The sequence below is a fragment of the Camelus dromedarius genome, chromosome 7 (genome assembly GCF_036321535.1).
Source record: "Camelus dromedarius isolate mCamDro1 chromosome 7, mCamDro1.pat, whole genome shotgun sequence".
Lineage (NCBI taxonomy): Eukaryota > Metazoa > Chordata > Mammalia > Artiodactyla > Camelidae > Camelus > Camelus dromedarius.
Window position 1 is genome coordinate 808,786 of NC_087442.1, and position 19,816 is coordinate 828,601.

The following is a 19,816-nucleotide window of genomic DNA, read 5'->3' on the forward strand; positions in this document are numbered from 1 at the left end:
CGCCACACAGGCTGCTCCCTAGGCCCCCAGGGAGTCTGTGGCTGGAACCCGAGTTCCCCCCATAATACGGCACAGGTGTGCGCAGGTGTGTGTGTTCACTGGGCTCCAGCCCCGACCAGCCTGGGCCCTCACTGCACCTCTCACGACTTTGGTTTTCTCATCTGGGAAAATGGAAACAGTGAGACGCAAACCCAGGGCTCTGCAGGGTATGGAGACAGCACAGGGGCTGGTAGCAACTTGTCACTGCAGCCGCACTCACACTGGCATCCTCCTCTCCACGTGTGCAGGAGCACGCACACATATGTGAGGTGGTGTGTGTCAGAGGCTGTGTGCACGTGTGTGAGGTGCATGCGCGAGAGAACTGTTTGCATGTGTGAGGTGATGTGTGTATGTGTGGAGCACTGTGTGTGTGCAACGTGGCTGATCCATGCGTGCAGATGCTGTGTGACTGTGATGCTGTGTGCGTGTGTGTGAGAGCTGGAGCATTTCATTATTCTGAAGGCAAGGGATTCATTGCTGGGTTGAAGGGCTCTGAGCTGACAGCCTGGGGGAGCCGTGTCCAGGGGGAGGGGGAGGGAAAGACAGCTGAGGGGACCCGGTACTGGCGGCCGGCGCAGGGGGCCTGGGAGGAGAGGGTCTCTGGATGCACCCTGTGAGCTCGGCTGGCTGGGGGAAAGGGAGCAACCATGGGTGGCTCTGGGGAAGAGATGGTGGAATTCCTAATGAGAAGGAAGCGGGTCCGAGGGGCTGAGGTGAGGACACTGAGGGCTGAGGGCAGCGCCCTGAGGGGACAGAGACGGGACACCAGGACGAGCCCCCACTGGCACAGGCAGGGGCCAAGTCGTGGCCTCAAAGAAGGACGAAGGCTGGGAAAGCCTCCAGCCTCACCCCAAAGAAGGACATTCAGGACAGAGAGACCGTTGTCATGGAAACCAGGACACCCAATGGAAGAGAAGAACCAGCTTCTGTTCTCAACCCACTGAGACCACAGGTGCCCCTGCTTCTTCCTGGAGACGTCCCCTGGAGAAGCCACTGCTTCTTCCTGCCATGCGTCATGGCCCACAACGCTTTGGGCACTGCTCTTATGAAATGGCCTTTCAAATACTATTCTTAGTGGTAGGAAGTAGGCTTTCTTTAAAGGTTTATTTTATTTTATAAATACTCCAGAGCCATTTGGTGGTCAGGATAGTGAAATGGGGGGTAATCTAGTTAAGTAATAGAGTTTTTGGGGAATCAGAAGTGAAAAATGGTTAGAAAGTGTAAGACTAGATTTCCGGTTTTACTTGAGCACGTCTCCAGATAATTCGGAACGGGAACTTCAAATGTAACAGAGAAAGGATGAAGTAAATATGTGATTTCCCAAAGTATTTGAATTGAAAGTTATCCTAATATACATGTATATGTATATGCCCTGATACTTATATCCTGAGGTACATAAATGCCCTGATACGTGTGTGTGTATGTAAATGCCCTGAAATACATGTGTGTGTGTACAATATATATGTAGTGGGTATGTCTGCAAGAATTTAACAGCTGTCTCAGACATCCAGCACCTGTGTCAGATGACAGGCTCATTTTGCACCACACTTGCTAAAATGCCAGTGCACACATGTCATGCTGCGTCCACAGAGAAGATTCAGGTATGTTTTATTCAGCTGGCTATTTGGCTGCTCTGGGCGAATTCATGTGGAATTCTGAAGAGCCATTACTGAGTTTTTCAGAATGATAGCTGGCCCTGAACCTTCTGGGATTCCTCCGTGTTGTGTCAGAATGACAGGCAACTGGCTGCTTCCAGAATTTTTGTCCCCATTAGATCTCAACACCTGTACACGTGTTTGCAGCCTGAAATCGGGATGTATCACTTCACGGTGACTGCTCTGCATAGACTCCAGGTACTAAGCCAAACTCGTCAGGCTGTTGCTGTTTTGCACTTAATGGGAGCCCGTTTTCATACGTTAAAGCACACGTCCAGGTTTCCCTAACAGTCTGTGCCGACAGCAGAGCTGAGATGTGTGATCATGACGCACACGTTTGCTTGGATTGTCTTTCTCCTTTAATTCCAAATCAATTTACGGGGAAAACGGTTTCCAAGCAATGATGGTGGACCTGTAGTATGTAACCAACGACGTAAGCGAAACGGCCTTTCACTGAAGAAGAGGGAGAACCTGTGTATTCTTGACAGCGCTACGTCATCTCCTTTCACCTAAAGATGACGGCATGATTTGGCCATTTGCAAAAAAGTTAGATTCTTGTTCGCGTGGCAGTAAGTCTTTTTTACAAACCTTCACTCTAAGGAATTTTAGCTCAATTTTGTAAAGAAGATTAAAATCTAGTCATGAACATACAATATATACACTATACTAAACTTCAACTATTAAGTATTTATTCTATGGCAGTATTTTGTAAATAATAAAAGGTTAGATTTTTACAAAGAAGTAAATTGAAAGTAATGTGTCTTCTAAATGCTAGCACCTAGAGAATGAGGACCAAATTAACCTGAGGGAGACTGTTCTGGGTAAACACCTGTCCCTGGGAAGAGCTTTTCAGAACGCTGCTTCTAATGGACAGACTAATAATAGTGATAATTAGGCCTGGAGGCTTTTTCTTGTCCTTACAGGAATTGTAACTTCAAAGTTTGAAAAAGAAAGTCTAAAATAATTTTTGCATATCTGTTAACCAACCCTTCAGTCATAAATTCTTACTGAAATCCATTTTTTGTTTTTGATACAGTGGTTTCATGGCAAGCCTTGGAGGGGGTAGTAACTCCACTTCATAACAGAGTTCCTATTTTTGTATTTCAGAAGTTCTCGATCAATCTGAAAATAAGCTAACATGACAACTAGTAATGGAGGCTGGATTATGTTGGTCATTTTATTTCAAAACAAACAAGAAAAACTTGTTTTTTTCAGTTTTGAGTAAATAACTCACCTTTTTCTTGAAATAAATTATTTGAACCAAAAATTTCATTATTTCTCCATTCTTCTCAATTTTAAAGATTTTATAGTAATATCTTAAAATTGCTAAAGAGTCTCCCCAGTTGGTGAATTCCACTGTCCTGCTTCCAATATGCAAGGGAGACTGGTGAGGAATCTACTAAAATGCAGCACCGCACCCCCCATTGCAATAGGCTTATCTTGTGTCACTATGAATAAAGACTTGTCATTAGTATCGAATGCTCCTCCAAATATTGTCCTTGAAAAATCTGCTGCTGACAGTAACAAAGTTCAGTTCAGAGTCATCCTCACTGACCTGTGCCAGCATCCTTTCTAGAAAATTATCTCTGTGCCGGTACTGTTTCTCTACGAGGCTGACCAATTAAAACATCTTGCTTTTCAAAATTCACTCATTGATTAAAATGTTATTTTAACATTATATATATAAGAAAATACAATATACACATACCTACAATATTCAAAAGGATCAAATTCCATTTTTATAATTTAAAATCATTTTTATAAGTGGATTTACAAATCAAATTATTTTAAATATAATTTGTGTAACATTGTTATAAATTACTGTTTTCTTTTTTAAAACCAAATTGATTTAAGTTTTCTGAAATCAAGCAAATATCCCAGAAGGTGTTTTTACCGCTTTCTGCCTCACCACGATATTGCAAATTCCTGAAGTAGGTGTTGTTTTGCTTTATGATAACTGTGTTTCCCATGACAGTCTTTCTCTCTTTTGTTTTAAAATACATTGTCTTTGATAATTCAATTCATTGGAAATTTATTCTAATCACTTAGACATGTGATCTATAACAGTATGCTGTTCCCTAAATTGAAAATGAGGTTTTTATCACAGAACATTAGGTTTTGCACATAACAAACATGAATTTTGCTTTAAAAGAAGCCTTTCCAAGATCAACAGATCATTTTAAGCTACTTATATTGTTTAGATATTTTGTAGGTCTTGGTGAATTTTACATACTTTTTTATTCATCAGCTAAACAACCCTAACTCCTATATGAATAATATACTCATTATCATATATAAATGATTTCAAGTGACATGCTTCTCAAAACCATTTTGCCTCATGTTTAAGTTTTCTCTGAAAATGTCGTGGAAATTGTAAATTGAAATGTATTATTAAATGAAGTCTAAGCTCTCATGACAAAAAAAAAAAAAACATCATCATTCATCCCACAAGGTAGTAGCTAGACTTAGTCTTACCTTATTGTCAGAACACTTTCCTACTAAAGTGTTTTCAAGAGTTAAAAGCCAGATCCATTTTTCCAGCCCTGGATATAAGAAAGGATTTAAAAATAAAGGGAAATAGAATGAAAATCTGGTGGATTAATTTATCAGTTTCTGAAACAGACTCCAAAGGCCAGCACCTAAAACACGAATACATTCTCTCAACGAATCCCCTGGGCGCCCGTTCATCTTTACGCTCCCGAAGTGAGGATGCCGCAGCCAGGCGTCGCTCAGGGAGGGTGGGGAGAGAGGGCTGGGGTGACTTTAAGAAGACAAGACGTTGGTGCCACAAAGAATGTACTGTGTTGTGTGCCGCAAGGTGTGAGTGAGAAAATGGACTTTCCTGCTTCTGAAAACCTGCATGAAGTGTTTAAGGCCCATCTAACTATTTAAAAAGTGACCACAAGCAAACTTAAATTGTGCCCCCACCACCCCACCCAGCCCTTCTGAAAGCCTTAGAGAGACACGTACGTAGGTCACTAAATTCAGATTAAATCAGGAATGTGCTGCTTTGATGTTGGAAGGGAAACCCTTTGGGACATCTGAAAAACTAGCAAAATAAGTTAATGCATTTATTTACTTATTATGTATTTACTGTCTTGTTTAACGTACCATATCATTTTTCTAAGGAAGGAAGACAGCGCCTGGCTTGAGCCGCACCCCGTCTGTGTTCCTGCTTTCCCTGGGGTCTGCGATCCTCTGGCTGCCCCAGCGGCTCTGGACGAAGTGGCCAGGGTCCTCCTCGCGCTATTGTAGAGCCAGGGTGGCCGCGCGGGGTCTGCGCCACCTTGGTGACTGAGGGACTGGACCGGGCTGCCCCTCGGGCCCCCGCCCATCCCATCCGAACAGGGTCCTCACACTTCGTTGTGGCTCCTGGTGATAGAGGGCGAGGAAAGCGAGAGGGGCAGGGAGGGTGGCCGCGGAGGCCGCGTCTTCGGGACTGGCCCGGGCTGCAGCGCTCGAGGCCAGGCCGCTCGTGGGCTCCCGGAGCCTCTTGGCGCGTCGCCGCGGGTTGGGAGTTGGCGCGGGTCAGCCGGCCGAGCGCTCCCAGAGGCGGCGCGCCGTCCCCGGACCCGCGAACCCCGCCGCCCATGTGCCTGGCCGACCCCAGGCCGGCGGCGAATGGGGGCGCGGCCGCAGCGGCCTTCAGACCTGAGCCCTCCCCGCCGCGCCCCGCGAGACACTGCGCTGGGCCGCGACGAAGACGCAGCGCCCGCGCTCACTTCCCCGATGTCCCAGGGCCCTATGACTGCAGCGGGCTCAGGCCGCGAGGGCCAGGCGCCCCGGTGCCCTTACGGCCGAGCGCGGGGCCCGGGCACGTCCCCCCTGCTCGCCCCGTGCCTGGCGCGGGGTCTCCAGACCCCACGACGTCCCCAGCACCGCGGAGGCCAGCCCTCTCGCCCTGGAGAGGATTTCCCTGTCCTCCGCCCCTAGGGTTCTGAGACCCCCTCCACCCACCCAGGGCTGGGGAGTCCCCGGAACCCACCTACCCAGATATAAACGCACGCGCGCGCGCACACACACACGCACACGCGCACACAGGCCGTTGCTATGGAGAGGCGGGTTCCCAGCCAGGCTGAGGGCGGCAGGTCCCCTCCCGAAGCCTCTCCTCCCTCCCAGCCCCTCTCTCCTCCATTCTACCCCCTCGTCCCACCAGGACTCCCCAGGTTCCCTCCCGCCTCCTCCGCGCACCCCCGTTCTCTCCACCCCTCTAGGGTCGGGCCAGGGTTCGCCCAGGAGGCTGGAGAGGTACGCCCAGGCCCCGGGAGCGCGGGCCGACCCGAGCCCCGTGGAGGGCTGCAGGGAGGGACAGAAACCTCGGCCAGTCGGATTTTTGGCCCCAGATGGCCGCCCCTGGCGCAGCGCGGGGCGTGGGCTCTGGGAGTGGGGGATCGGACAGCTCTCAGGGAGGGCGGACAGGTGGACAGAGGGCTGGGATCCGCAGGCCCTGCCCCGGCGGGAGGACGTGAGAGCCAGGGTGGCTCCCCTCTCCTGTCCTGACCGCTGTATGGGGACTAGGTGCGCCACGGTGGACAACCCGAGAGGAGCCGCAGCTCCCATTTGGTCTCCCCGGGACGCTTCTCGAAGCCCGGCGAGGCGGCATGGAAGCCTTCTGCCCCAGGCGAGCTCCGGCCCACTCAGGCCTACCGGGCCCGGGCTCTGAAGCGCTCAACTCCTGGCCCCTATAAATACCAAATAAAAGTAAATCTCGCTTAGGCCTTCGGTCCGAGAAAGGGAGTCCTTTGGACGCTTTTAGACAGGCGCTCGACGACGTCTGTTGGCGACCCCTTCCCCTGAGCCCTGGCCCGGGGGGCTGTGCACCTCTGTTTCCCGGAGAGACGCGCGACGGCGAGGCCCTCGGCGCAGGGCAGGCCTGGGGGCAGCGCCTGCGGGAAAGGAGGGCGGGGGAGCGGCGCAAGCTAGGCGGCGGGGCTGCCCGAGGTGGGGGCGGGGGCCGAGCTTGCCCAGCAGGGGCCGGAGCGGGCGCAGGGGCCGCCGGGTGTGGGCGGGAGGGGCGTCGGGTTAGGAGGGGCCGCCTTGCTAGGCGAGGGCCGCCGTCTCCAGCTGTCCCGAGCGCAGAAACAATGGGGAGGCGGTGGGAGAGGGGGACCGGGAGGAGGGCGCCAGGGTTTCCAGAAAAGGAGAAACTAAAGAGCTCTCCGCAGACTGTCATCTGCATGTGACAAGATCGCTCCCCGACTCCTTTCTTTCTTCCCCTTGTTCCTGCAGCTGTGGGCCGCGGAGAGAGCATTGTACACACAGATGTTGGGTTTCTGCTCTCCGCTCTCGGCTGCTCCGCGGGGGGCGCCGCGCACCGGGGGTGCCCCAACCTGTGGCTGCGAGCAGGGGTCCAGAGTGTGGGGAGGGAGAGTGTGGGAGAAAGGGCCGGGGGAGCGCGACGGGGCGGCGGGGAGCCGGCGGGAGGCCAATCACTGAGCCCTACGGGCCCGCTCGCCCCACCGCCCGCCCCTCAGGCCCCAGCTCGGCCTGTCGCGCCGCGGACCAGACTCCAACTCGCGCCCTGGGCCCGCGCTTGAGGTCAGGGAGCTTCGGGAGGCGCGAGCGCCTGGGAGCGCGGCCCTGTGACCCCGCTCCGCTCCACCTGCCGGCAAGGCCTTGGACCTGGGAAGACCGGGCAGAGCTCGATTTCCTCCTTTTCCCCGCCGCCTCAGTCAGCTTTGGGCTGGCGGCCGCCAGTTCGCCTGGACCGAACGGTGGCCAAGTTCTCACTAGTTCTCGCGTCTGGCAAGGCGCTTTGTACGCGCATTCGAGACCTAAATACTCGATCGGGATTCATGTCAAGGTGAGGGTTGAGGGGCATCAGTCGCTGGTTTGCCGGCGTAACTGCCTTGCTTCAATCTGGAAAGCGAGCAAAGGGCCCCGGGGCAAAAGTGTTCAAGCCAACTCGGAAGACGGCTTCGTCCTGAGGTTTTCTCTTGCAGGAGTTTCGACGCCCCCACCGCTCCCGAAGCAGAGGTCGCAGTAGGGCCGCGAGGGTTGACGCTTTTTGCCGAGTCCCCTCTCCCCCGAGCGCTACCCTGAACTTGCCCAGGATGAAGGCGATTCGAACGATGAAAGGGAGAAAGGCTGAAAAGAAAGAAAAGGCGAAGGCCCGGGCTGCCGCGCTGTACGAATGACTGACAAAGCCGATGTCCATTCATAGTCTCGGGCGGGAGAGGGTGTATGGAGAGCCGCGGCCCCTTAGCCAATTGCTGTCAGCAACATGTGGGGGGTGGGGGGGACATCGCTATAGCAACCGGTGGCTGGGCCGCGAGCCGCGCCGCCGCCGGCCGGGTGCGCGCCGGGCCGGATATAAGGCGGGGCGCGGCGGCCGCGCTGGATGGAGCTGCGCGCGCGGCCGGTGGCCCTGCGGGGACCGTCCCGCTCCCGTCCTCGCCGCGCCCTGACCCGAGCGCCTTGCCCCAGGCCGGGCCCGGGCGGAGCGCACAGAGCCCTGCCGAGCGGCAGAACAGAGCTGCAGGCTCCCGCGGGCTCGGAGATGGTGCCGCCGCCGCCACGGCCGGTGGAGCCGCGGCGCGCGGCACCTTTGTCTCCGCCGGCTGCCCGAGAAGTTTGTGGTCAGAAGCAGGATGGCCCCGCTCGTCTGTGGCTCCGGCGCAGGGGAACGGCTGGTGGTGGTGATGGCGCCGCTGCTGCCCGCGGCCGCCGCGCCCCGAGGCCGCTCCGCCCCTCACACGTCCTCCTCTCCTCCGGCTTGGGCGCCCGGCGCTCGCCCCGCTGCAGGTAACCAGCGGCGCCGGCCGGGGTCGTGGGCACTGGTGGGGTCGTAGGAGAATGGACACGGGTTGGGTTGGGGGCGGGAGGGATCAAGAGGGACCGACCCACTGAGGGCATCAACCAGCGCATGTAGGCGATGGGGCGCGGAACTGGAGCCTGGGAAGGGCGGAGGGTACGCCTGGGGGAACTCGGATGGGCGACCAGGGCGTCGGAGAGCCCAGTCCAGGGGCTAACTCTGGCTCGCAGCAAGATGCCTGTCAAAGGCTCTGTATGGCTGGGGAGGTCTGCGTAGGAGGTCATCCCCCAAGTAGGCCAGGGGTGGACATCCCCAAGTGACCCGATTGGTGGCAGCTCTTCCTGGGCGCAAAGATTGAGAGGGGGTGCAATTGTCCCACCCCCTAGCGCCCCGAGGAGACTGCTGTGGCGAGGCTGGGGCCGCTGCCTCTCGGACTTCGCCCTGAGCCTGTCGCATCGCCAGCCACTCCGGGCAGTTCAGACCGTCAAGAGAGAGGGGGCGGAGGGGGGGGGCGAGGGCGCAGATGGGGAGGGTTGTGGGAGAAGATGAAGGACAGGATGAGCAGCAAGGGTGGAGAGAACCCATCGTGGGGCCATTTTCCTCCCAGCCCATTTTAGGGCGCTCTTCGCCCTCCTCACTCGGATCCGGGAGCATGCCTCGGTACTGTCGGGGTGTCTCAGTTAGAGGACACTGGATGGGCACTAGGGAGGACAATGTGAGAGGCGGGGGGGGGCCGTGTGTAAGAGTGCAGGGTCCTCTGACCCCCACCCCCCAGCCTGCAGGAGAAACGCCTCGCAGTGGCCACCTCCCCTCCCCCAAAGGGAACCTGCGCTTTCTCAGAGCCGCCCCCCCCCCCACTCCCCCAGGTGAGGCGGCCGCGTGCTCGCCAGAGAAACTTCTGCTGCAGAGCTGTTTGAAGGTGGGACTTCTTTCCTTCCTTCATTAACTGCCTATATGGTTTTGAACTGTGACCTGCTTGGAGGTTTTTGAGAAGCCTCGCTGGGGACAGTCGGGCATACCCCAAGTTAGGGGTTGAAATCTCAGCAGAACAGGCCTTTTAGAGCTGGAGAGAGACTCCCGCCCTTTTGTGTCATCAGTGCTCAGAGCTCGCCGCGCTCCCAGCTGGACGGCTGGGGAGGGGGGGGGGTTGTGTCACAGTCGCCAGTGCCCACTGCACCCCTAAACGCACAGCCAGAGGGTGGCCAGAAGCACCGCGCGTGGCCCTGCTCCTGCCCACCTCCCTGTGTCCCGGGCCGACCCCTGCTCCAGCGCATCTTCGGGCTCTGGGGTCCATTTGCCCAGCTAAGTCCGCAGACAGTGGCCCCTGGTCGGCACTGAGGAGCCTCCCCGCCTTCGTCAAGGGCGCAGCGGGCCCAAGTGGCCTTCGCCAAGGCGGCCTTCTCTGAATGTAGGCAAGAGCAAAAGTGCGGGGAGGTGAAGGTGTGCGTGCAGGCGGGAGACAGACGCTCATTTCTTTTTGCCAACTCGGGAGGAAGGGCCCCCACGCAGCCAAGTACACCCCACTTGGTTACTGAGAGGGGTGACGAGGTGAGGCAGGGGGCCTTAGCAGCTCCCCGGATCCTGGGGTGCTCGACGGCGTCGTTGGGGACCTTGATCCGTGCCCCGCGGCCAGCGCGCTTTATGGCGGGGGAGGCTGGGACGAGGCATTGTCCCTGCGGGAAGCGGGCTGGGGCCGCTTGGGGACCCCCTCAGTGCTCTGAATGCCGGCGGCTCCCAGGAACCCTCGACCCTTTGTGTCCGGCGCTGCGGTCTGATCTTTCCGACCTCCGTGCAGATCTTGTAAATAAGAAGGGGGGGGGGGCTGGGCAGTAGCTGGGAGAAAAGCCCGGGCCTGCAGGGCGGGGAGGGGCCGAAAACGGCCGTGCGCCTCGACCCACGGTCCCAGTGGCGTCGCCGCGGGGTCCTGACCCGCACCGCCGGACGAGCCTTTAGGATGCGCCTTCCGAGCCTCCGTGAAGGAGACCGAGCCAGACCCCAGTCCTGAGAAGGGCCTGGTTCCTGCGGAGGGGAAACTCCCTCCAGAGCACGGGCTACCCAGGCCGCGCTGGCCCCGGGGGCGCGCGCCGGGGTCCTGGCGGCCTCGGGGCGGACGTGCACCAGCCGCGCGGGCCCGGAGCGGCGCTTCAAGTTTATTGGCCGAGTTTGAGTTTGGGAGCCATAAAAATGCCGGCAGTGAGTCTGAAAGATGGCTGGGGCCGGCTTTCTGCTGGGGGCCGAGCAACTTCGCTGTGTTCTCAGAGTCGCTCACTCTCCTCCCGGAGACGATTTTCTGTTTATCAGGCTCTGCTGAAAATTAGTGCACACGGGGGTGCCTCTCCCACTTTAAACATAAATATCGTAAATCTTCCCTGATACCTTAAAACAGAGTATTTCCCCAAAAGTGATGTTCTAGGAGTGCTTAAAGATGCAAACACTGTATAACCTTTTGTGCACCTACTTTTATGCCTATGCCAGGAAAAGGCTTCACAAATAACCTCCTTTAAAACAGCATATCCCCACTTATCTTCATTAAAGTTTGTATTTAAGAATAATTATTTCTTGGAGATTGCTTTCTTTTGCTCATACAGGCTTTTTTTTTTTTTTTGGCTACTTGAATGGCAGATTTGCAAGTACAATTTCATCTGCACAGACGAACAATAGCCTTCAGTCGCACAAAGGATTTCTCCCACCCTGAATTCAGACTGCAATGCCTCTTGCTCTGATAATAGCTTCTGAAAAGATTTTGTAATGCAGAGAATTAATACATGATTATTTCCGCCTGACTTCTCTCATTTATTAGAATTCTGTGGCAAGTTCCAAATTAAAAATAGTCCGGTTAACAGCTTTAAAAAATACTTTTGAAATATTTTAAGACCCCCCCTTCATATTTTTAAAGTCTGATCATTCCTATGGCCCCAAAACTGTTAATATTTTTGATCAGCTTTACAGTGATAGTTAACTACGTTTTAGTAAATATATTTTAGCATGAAATTTCCAAGTAATTCCAAGATGATTTATCTGGAAAACCAAAGACAGATTTGTTTTAGCAACTCATTAGTAGTCTCTAAAATTAATTTCTGAATTTTACAGGGAAAGGGGGCTTCATAATTATAGTAACATAGAAGTGCAGAGGAACACAGGATGAGCCTTGGTTTGCAAATCACATTCATTAGAAATGATACAAGTGAAAACACTGATCTTGGAAGTTTAATATCAGTGAAGGTGCATGCCTGTGCCCATAGGTTTTTGGTACAAGTGTATTTTAAATTGAAGTCAGTGACTTAGATGACGCATTGCTCTTGCTAATTGGTTTCACTGCACAGCCCTGGGAAAATACTAAATTTTCCTACCTGTCAACAGATATTTTTACCATAAAGTTTTGTATCTGTGTGGCTGCCTCCGTTCTCACAGACAAGTTTGGGTATAGAATGTTCTTTTTTTCTTCTTTCTTCTTTTATTTTAAGCTTACCACATGGACAGTTTAAAAAAATTTTTTGAAGATATTTTGCCATAAATGGCTCAGAAGATAATGTAAAGGAAGCCTCAAGCACCTTCACATATAAGTACAAATCAAAGTAGTTTAAATAGGTCAGGGCAATGCCTAGATTCTAAGAGCAATTCCACTGATTGTCTCTGTGGTCACACGAGTATTTCCAATCACAGCTTCTGCAATACATTATATTATAAATTCAAGGAGCTGCAGGTGGAGGTGGTTGAGTGGAAGAAATATGCAATATTGTACTTTACTCTCAAGATACATCTAATCTGATATAAAGTTGACTTAACCATTCCTAATCATTTTTGAAATCACACTTTTCCTGCAAGTCAGCATTAAGTGCTTGTATGTGAGCCTCCTGCATCCTGGGGTGCACAGACACCCTGAGCTCATCTGTGACCAGGCTGCTCGGAGTCGCTGCTGCCTCCTCGGTCTTCCCCCTCACTCCTCCCCTGCTCCAAACTTTCTGTGAGGCGAGCCACCGCTGTACAGAGGAGGCATTCCGCTTTTAAGAGACGCCTGACTGTAAATGTCAAAGTCATAAATATTTAAACATTATTTTCTTTCAATTTCCAGTCAAGACTGACAGGATGCCTCTGATTAGTCAAGGGCTCTCTGCAGGGCTCAGCCCCAGGATGAGACCTCAGGAAAGCACCTGTAGTTCCTGCCCCCAGCCTTGGGGAGCAGGCGCCCCAGTCACTCCTGGGCAAGGTGGCGGATGACTCGCTTTCAAGCAAAAGCAGACACTTCTTTCTTCTAAAGCTTCTGGTTAGCAGGGGTTTTCAGGTAATTTTTTTTTAACTCCATGAAATAGAAACATAAAATAATCGTAGTTATTTACACTCAATCACTATGCCAAGTAGGGGAGTTCACTCTCTTAAAACACACACACACACACACACACACACACACACACACACACACACACACACACACACACACACACACACACACACACACACACACGAAGACTATCTGTGAATGTCTTGTTTCTTCCGGATTCCTGAGACCTGACCTGCAGCCCACAGGTTTTCCTCCTCGCTTGACCCTCCTGCCAGCACTAGGTAGGACGCTGGAGTCACTGAAGGGGGGAGCCCAGAGAAGAGTGACTTTTCAGTTTCCAACTGAGCTTGCCCGCGGGCCAGCGTGGGGGGGGGGGGTCCCAGCCAGGCCCTAAGACCCTGCGACCTCAACGTCAGAGTGGTCAGAGCCCTCACCATTCCTCTCTGCCCAATTTCTCTCCCCTCCCGATCAGACCACTTCTTTCCCCCGCCATTTCCAACTGTCCCTGCCGTTCAGGCCCCGAGGTGACCCGGTGCCCACAGTCCCCAGCCTCACTGGACTCTCCCCTGGCTCCAGGAGGGCCTCCTTGAGGGTGGGCTGCGGGAGGTAAGCCTGGGCGGCTCCCACCCAGCCTAGGGACCACTGTCACACCTTCTCTGCCGGGCAGTGGAGTGCTGACGAAGCCAAAGAAAATGGAATTCAGTGGTCATAGGGTCCCGTCCTCTTCCCTCCAGGAGCACCTGGGACCCAGCAGGGGCGGGGCAGCTGCCAGCAGGCAGAGCTGGCCCAGGGAGGAGGGACCCGGGATCTTCAGGCAGTAGCTCTCCTTGACATTTTTCTTTGACCTCTGAGTAAATTCCAAGCGCGCAGCTGGGGGCAGCCAGGCAGGCCCCGTTCCGCTCCCCTCCCGGGCTGAGCGCATCGCGGGTCACAGTGACCCTCAGTTTCCAGCAACGACGACCCAGCCGGCCTGGCTGCTGCGCCTAACCTGTCCAGCCTCCCTGGGAAGTGCTTCGGCGCGGCCTCCCAGGTGAGCGCCCAGCCAGAGTCTCTCCTGCCGCCTCAGATCTGGGCCAGGGTAACGTGTAGGCACCGCCACCGGCCTCCTCCGTGGGGCTCATGCGCGTTCACGGCCTCTCACCTAGAACCGAGTGACAACCAGGCTGCGTTTGTGTCCCTTGCCGGGAGAGCCAGAGAGTGCCCAGCGCGGCAGAACCCCGCGCCCAGCCGGATGGGGCCTCGCTCCGAGTCTTGGTCCCCTGCGCGCGCGAGCGGCCGCCTGTCGGGTGCGCACGGAGGTGTCTGCCACACACCGAGACACTGTGCGTTCCCTCGGAGCCAAGCTGCTCACCGCATGCGTGTGCGCTTCACGTCGCCGGGCTGGAAGGTTCGGGAAGTCCCTGTTCCCAGGCGCAGTCAGCCACGTGGGCGCGCGGGGTCCTCCCGACGCCTGGGCGGGACCCTCTAGGTGGGGGCGCGGGGACGCGCCCGGGCGGGGAGGGGTGGGGGCATGCGGTGACGGCCAGGCGGGCGGGGCGGGGTGACAGAAGGACACCCCCTCCGTCGGCCGCGCCCCCTCCATTGTTGTCCTCTCTGCTCAGTCTACCGAAGCTCGGAGCGGCTCCGGGGCCCGGGTGTGGATTTGGGCCTCTCTCCGGGAGCCGAGGGGGCAGTTGAGGGGGATGGGGGTCTCCGGCGGCACGGGAACCCGGGCGGCGGCCGGCCTGGACTCTCAGGGGAGCGTCCTGGGCGGGTCTGGACAGCCCCCCGCCCGGCCCCGAGGGCGTGGAGAGGGGCGCGCTCGCCTTCAACGCGCCGCGGGCGGACGGGCGCGAACCACCGCACGGCCCGGGAGCCGGGAAGGGAGGCGGGGTGCCGGGCGCCCTCCCCGCCCGCACGGGTCTCCGAGGCCTCGGTCGGCCCCTCGTGCTTATTTCTGTGGCTTTGGCTCTCGGCGCGGGCGGGGACAGGGTGCCGAGGGGAGCAGGGCAGCGGGGATGGGAGCCTGCAGCCTTTGGGGTGACTTCTTTCTGGAAGCGGCTGTGTGGGCCGAGGAGAAAGGCGCGAGGGGAGGGGGGAGAGGGGACGGGGAGGGTCTCCCGCCGGCCCGGCCCGGGGGCTCGGCGCCCCGCTCCCCCTACCCAGCCGGTGCGTCCCGGGCCCCTCCCCCCGCCCCTCCCTCCGCGCCGCCCCCCGCCCCCCTCCTTCATCCCTCCCGCCGCTGGCGAACCTGCCGTCCTCTCGGAGCCGCGCATCCAGGCAAGAAAATCCGGCGTCTTTTCTCATTTCACCCGCGTTTCCATTAACCCAGTCCCGGCACCAGCTAATCCGCGGCACCGAAGGCAAAAGGAGGCTAATTAATGACCAGCTTTTCCAGTCAAGACCGGCGATAATTGCTTTGGTGGCCTTTATGATTACAAGATAAAAATGGCCCGGCCTGACATAAGAGGCCCTGTGTACACTCGGAGACGGGAGGAAATGAAGAGTTGGGAGGCTGAATACGGAGCAGAAAATTACCAATAGAAGAGAGATAATGAATAGGCCGGCCAGGCATTCATGGGGAAAAGTCCATTTTGTCACCACGCGGAATTAGGCGGCGGAGGGAGTCTGCTAATTGCGCTCATCTTGTAGCCGCCGGGCTGAGGCGGGGGCGCGCGCCTCCATTCCCCCCCGAGCGGTCGTGGAGGGCTGTGCTGGCCGGAGTCGCTTCCGTCTTCCCCTGGCGTTTTTAATTGTTGCTAATATTCCTCATAACCAAGCTAATGAGGGCGAGCGCTCTGCAACTTCGTGCACACGGAGACTAGTGAACCGCCCCGAAGGACCTTCCCACCCCCACCCCCCGAAGCCTGAGCATCTGGTGGACGGGCTCCCTCACCTCTTACCCGCCGCATCCGCATCCGAGAGGTGAACTCCCGGGCCATCGTGTTCCCACGTCTCGCAGCTCCTTTCAGGGGGAAAGTGCAGAGGTGCGACGTGCGGGGGTCTGGGCTGCGGGGCAGCCCCGCGTGGAGAGCGGCCCAGGTCCGTGGACTGTACCGGGGGACGTGCCTCGGAAGGCAGGCCGAGGGCCTTCCAGGGCGGCACCTCCCTGCAGTGTTACCGAGAGTATTAGCAAGACACCTCAAGCCGGGCTGGACTCGTTCCACTTCTGCTGCTACTTTTAGCCACAGCGGCTCTGGCACCCATTCAGCACCCCCCCTCCCGCCCGCTCGCTGGTTTGCATGCTGGGTCTGGGCACCTTGCTGTGTTATTTCCCTCCCACCTGCTAAGAGGAAGAGGTGAGCGCTGTGTTTTACTTAAGGCAGTGAATTAGCTGCCCAGTGCTGGATATTGTTAAGTTTGAGAAACAGCAGCCTTTTAAAGCGAGGGAAAAGTGATGCCTTCAACGTGCCCTCTGAAAACATGGCGGTCTGTGGTGCGCTGCTTGGAAGGGACTCTGGCGGCGGGTCCCAGGGCTGCGTGTCTGGGCCGCCCTTCGGCTGCTGCTTTGGTGCCCGCCCAGGGCTGTTGTGCTGTGCGCAGCTTCACTTCTTAGGTTGCTGTTTGCAAAGGATGGTTTTCTGGAGCTCCTGAATCGCTGGGTACTCACATGCCCCCTCTCCCGTTCCGCAGAGAAGCAAACTCAGGCTCCTGCCTCATCAGGCAGAGCAGGACGACTCCGCCAAGTTCATCGTGCTCACCCTGGTCTCCATCGTGGCCGTCGTGGGGGTCCTCCTGGCATCCAGCGTCTTCTACTGCCTGCGCCACAGCTCTCACCACAGGCTGAAAGAGAAGCTCTCGGGACTCGGGGGTGGCCCGGGCCCAGATGCGCCCAGCGCCTACCAGGTAAGAAGTGCCTTTCCTCAGCGCTGTCTCAGGTGCACTCGTCCTGGAGCAGACGTTGGACTCCCCTCCGGCCCCTCCCCCGGCCCCAGCAGTTCATTTATTCCTAGTTTGGGTTCTCCTGTGATGACGATGTGAAACTTCTCATTAGCATTCATGTAAATACCTGGCAACCATAGTTTTCCTGCTTTATATTAATCTTATGCTGTTCTTGGATAGTCTCGTGTTAGCTGTGAAAGCTAGTTGCTAATTAGAAATGTGGGGGGAAGTGTACGCTACATGAATTATGTATTACTTGTATCTTCCTTAGTTTGGCCAGTATTAATTTTAAAAAAGTCAGAGTTGCAAGATAAATTGGCTGTGTAGATGTTTGAAGATGTCTCTGAAATCACTGACTTCCTCGGGTCTTCTGTGAAAAGACCCTCCCACCTGCTCTGTCGCCGCCCTCACTAGTATTTGGATAAGTGAAGTAGAACGCTGATAAATGGAAAGTAAACCAGCAGTGACTTCAGGAGAGCAGTGGGGGCATCTGTGTCCTGGGGATTCGAGAGACCAGACGCACCTGGAAACACGCTGGACACCAATGAGAGTGGGAGGAAGGCAGGTTCAGACCAAATTGGACATTAAAAAAAAATCGCAGAATGTGTGGAAGTTCTGCAGCAAACACTTCAGTGTTAATAACGTTCTGTAATGAAAACATACCTTTGGTTGTAACAGCAGTGCAAGCCTAGAAAATATACAAGTCAGGGCATCTGATTTCTTTTAACTTAAAATATAATTTAACTCCAAGAACATTAATCACCATTTTTAAAGTTCAGTCAGTATATTTTGTAGAAGATTTTCTCCCATTGGAGTAGATTCTTTGTTTTCGCAAGTCACATGATTATGATGTGGAATATGTTATGTAAATAATGCATCATGTCTGACAGTCACATCTAAGTTAAATATTATCATTCTGTCATCCCAGTACACCACTGGGGGAGGGGGGCTCAAGCTCTTTCTAGAACCTGCCCCCCAGGTGTTGTGAGAGGTGCCCTCCAGGAGTTGTCTGAGAGCCACCCTGACCCTGTCTCACATAAGGAGCTGGGCTATATTTATAAAATTGCTCTGCTTAAAATAGACCAGGAGAGAGCATTTTTTTTCGTGTTTCAAAATTCTTGGTGGTGGTGTTGAACAAAGAAAACTCTAGTTTTCTGGAGGAAGTCACAAGCCTGGCCAGTATGATCTTTTCTTATAAAGAAACAGCAGCTTTCAAATGTGTGGGAGATGGCATTTCAGTCGCAGAGTGAGCTTAGCTTCAAAGCAAAAGAAAAATCACGTTTGAAGAAGAAGCCTGGGAAAAATGTCACATAAACTAGTAAGAATGTACCCAGAAATCCTATTGAGCAGGGACCATCAGTGCAGGATGCCGGGTCTTCTGGGCCACGTCTGTGCCAGGACATAAATAAATTATCACACCAGTTCTGTTCCGTGTGCAAGAGATGGGAGATCATACGGGGGTAGGTTTTTAGAAAGCATAGCATCCTTTGATACACTTTGAAATTCGAATATAAAATATTGATAGAAAGGGAAGGTTGGACTTGCATGCAGAAACGGCTCATTCTGACAAAAGTGCATGTTGCAAATGCGTACTTAGAACTGAGTTTGTGATAATTAACAGGAAAAAAAAAGCTTCCCCGTGACAGCTCTAATTAATAGTATCTGTAATTAAAATCATGCCCTTCCAGCAGGAAAACTGTTTGAATTTCTTGGAGTGACCTTTACGCTGTCCCTCCTGGGGGCACGGTGGCTAAGTTGATATTGATTTTATAATGAGCTCTGGTTTGTTTAATAAGAATCTGTAATCTAGACAATAAATGAAATGTGTGCTTTTCTTCAATCCAGACTAATAAGAAAGGGAGAAAGTACAGGGGAAAAAAAACTTTTCCTTTAAAAATATGCATGGAAATTTGGAAATGAGACTGTTGTAAAGATTTTCTGGTGGGCTGCATTTTGAAATCAGCGCAGAAGACCTTTGGGGGTGCTGCTTGACTAGATGTGGAGGTTTGCGGCGTCAGAGAGGACTGTCCCCTGGTGAGAGCATGGTGGCTCCGGGCTGCTGTGTTATTTTGGCTTGGCTGAGCGGGGCACACTCAGCGAGTGGAGATGGGGGTTTCACGAGTTTTAGGTCTAAATTTAGCTGAGTCATGGGTTAAGGAGGGTGAAAGGATAGTTCCACGTACAGGGGTTCACGTGCGCAGACGGAGCAGGTATCAGTTCACTGACGTGCCAGGACCTTTCTAGAGCTGCCACAGACCCAAGTTTAAAAGTCTGTCTGAAGAGTTTTTTTGAGTATTTCAAATGTAAAATAACAATTTGGGGAATAGTATCTAGTTGCTTCAATGCTTCATTTCAAGACATCGAACTTCTGCACTTTGCTAACTCTGTGACGCAGGGAGTTTGCAGACAGACCTCGTCACCCTTCTCAGCACTGGCCACGAGGAAGACCGAGCAACTTGATACGATGCTTTCTTCCTTTTATGGAGATGTGATGGAAATATTCCATTCATTTTATAAAGGTTTCTGTGTAAGTTGGGGTAGAAGTTAAGTGACCTAGAGATGACAGAACGGTGGGTGCAGAGTCATAGTTTCACTGACATCAGAGTCCGAGGTCACCCTTTAAAGACAGAACTAACATTCTTACACGGGGAGAGTCGGTGGAGAGGGAGGCTCGGGGCTGGTGTTCTGGAGAACGGACCGACGCCTTCTTCCCAGAGAGTCAGCAGAGGACCCGCGTGTCCCAGTTACATGGCACAGCAGTGGTGTCGTTGCAAGACTCTTCTAGCGGGAAGGCCTCCTCTGGTTGACCCTTCATGAAGCATGGGTCGACTTAGCCCTTAGATGTGCGCCTGCTAATGTCCGCGCCCTGAAGTCGCCGGCCGTGCGTGCAGGCCCCTGGCGTGTGCGTGGTCGGCGGTGTGGGGTGTGGGGGCCGCGGGCCCCCGGCGTGTGCGTGGTCGGCGGTGTGGGGTGAGGGGCCGCGGGCCCACGGAACCCTCCTAATAGCGGGCTTTCCTTAAGTTGTTTCAACACAGTGAGCAGTTTGCAGTATTAGCTTCTCATGCAAACGTGTTTACACCTTTTTCCGTTTCTCCCTTAAAATAGAACTACTTCAGAGACAGAGCTAGCATTTCAAAGATTTCTTGGTTTACACGTGTGCGTGTGCGGGTTTTGTCTGCTTCGCCTACTGGGGAATCAGAGCTCCCTGGGTAGACGCTTGCACTTTAG

General features: G+C 54.3%; 1 protein-coding gene across 2 annotated transcripts in view; it reads left to right on the top strand.

Annotated features, from left to right (window-relative positions):
• Positions 1-19,816, top strand: part of PTPRN2 (protein tyrosine phosphatase receptor type N2) — a 519,628-nt gene that overhangs the window by 397,655 nt on the left and 102,157 nt on the right. The window contains exon 13 of one of the 2 annotated variants that reach the window (XM_064487140.1): positions 16,340-16,552. The exons of the other annotated variant lie outside the window; for it this stretch is intronic. Within the exon in view, the coding sequence (XP_064343210.1) occupies positions 16,340-16,552 (213 nt within the window). The remainder of the gene's footprint in view (positions 1-16,339; positions 16,553-19,816) is intronic. 2 annotated transcript variants of the gene reach the window in all.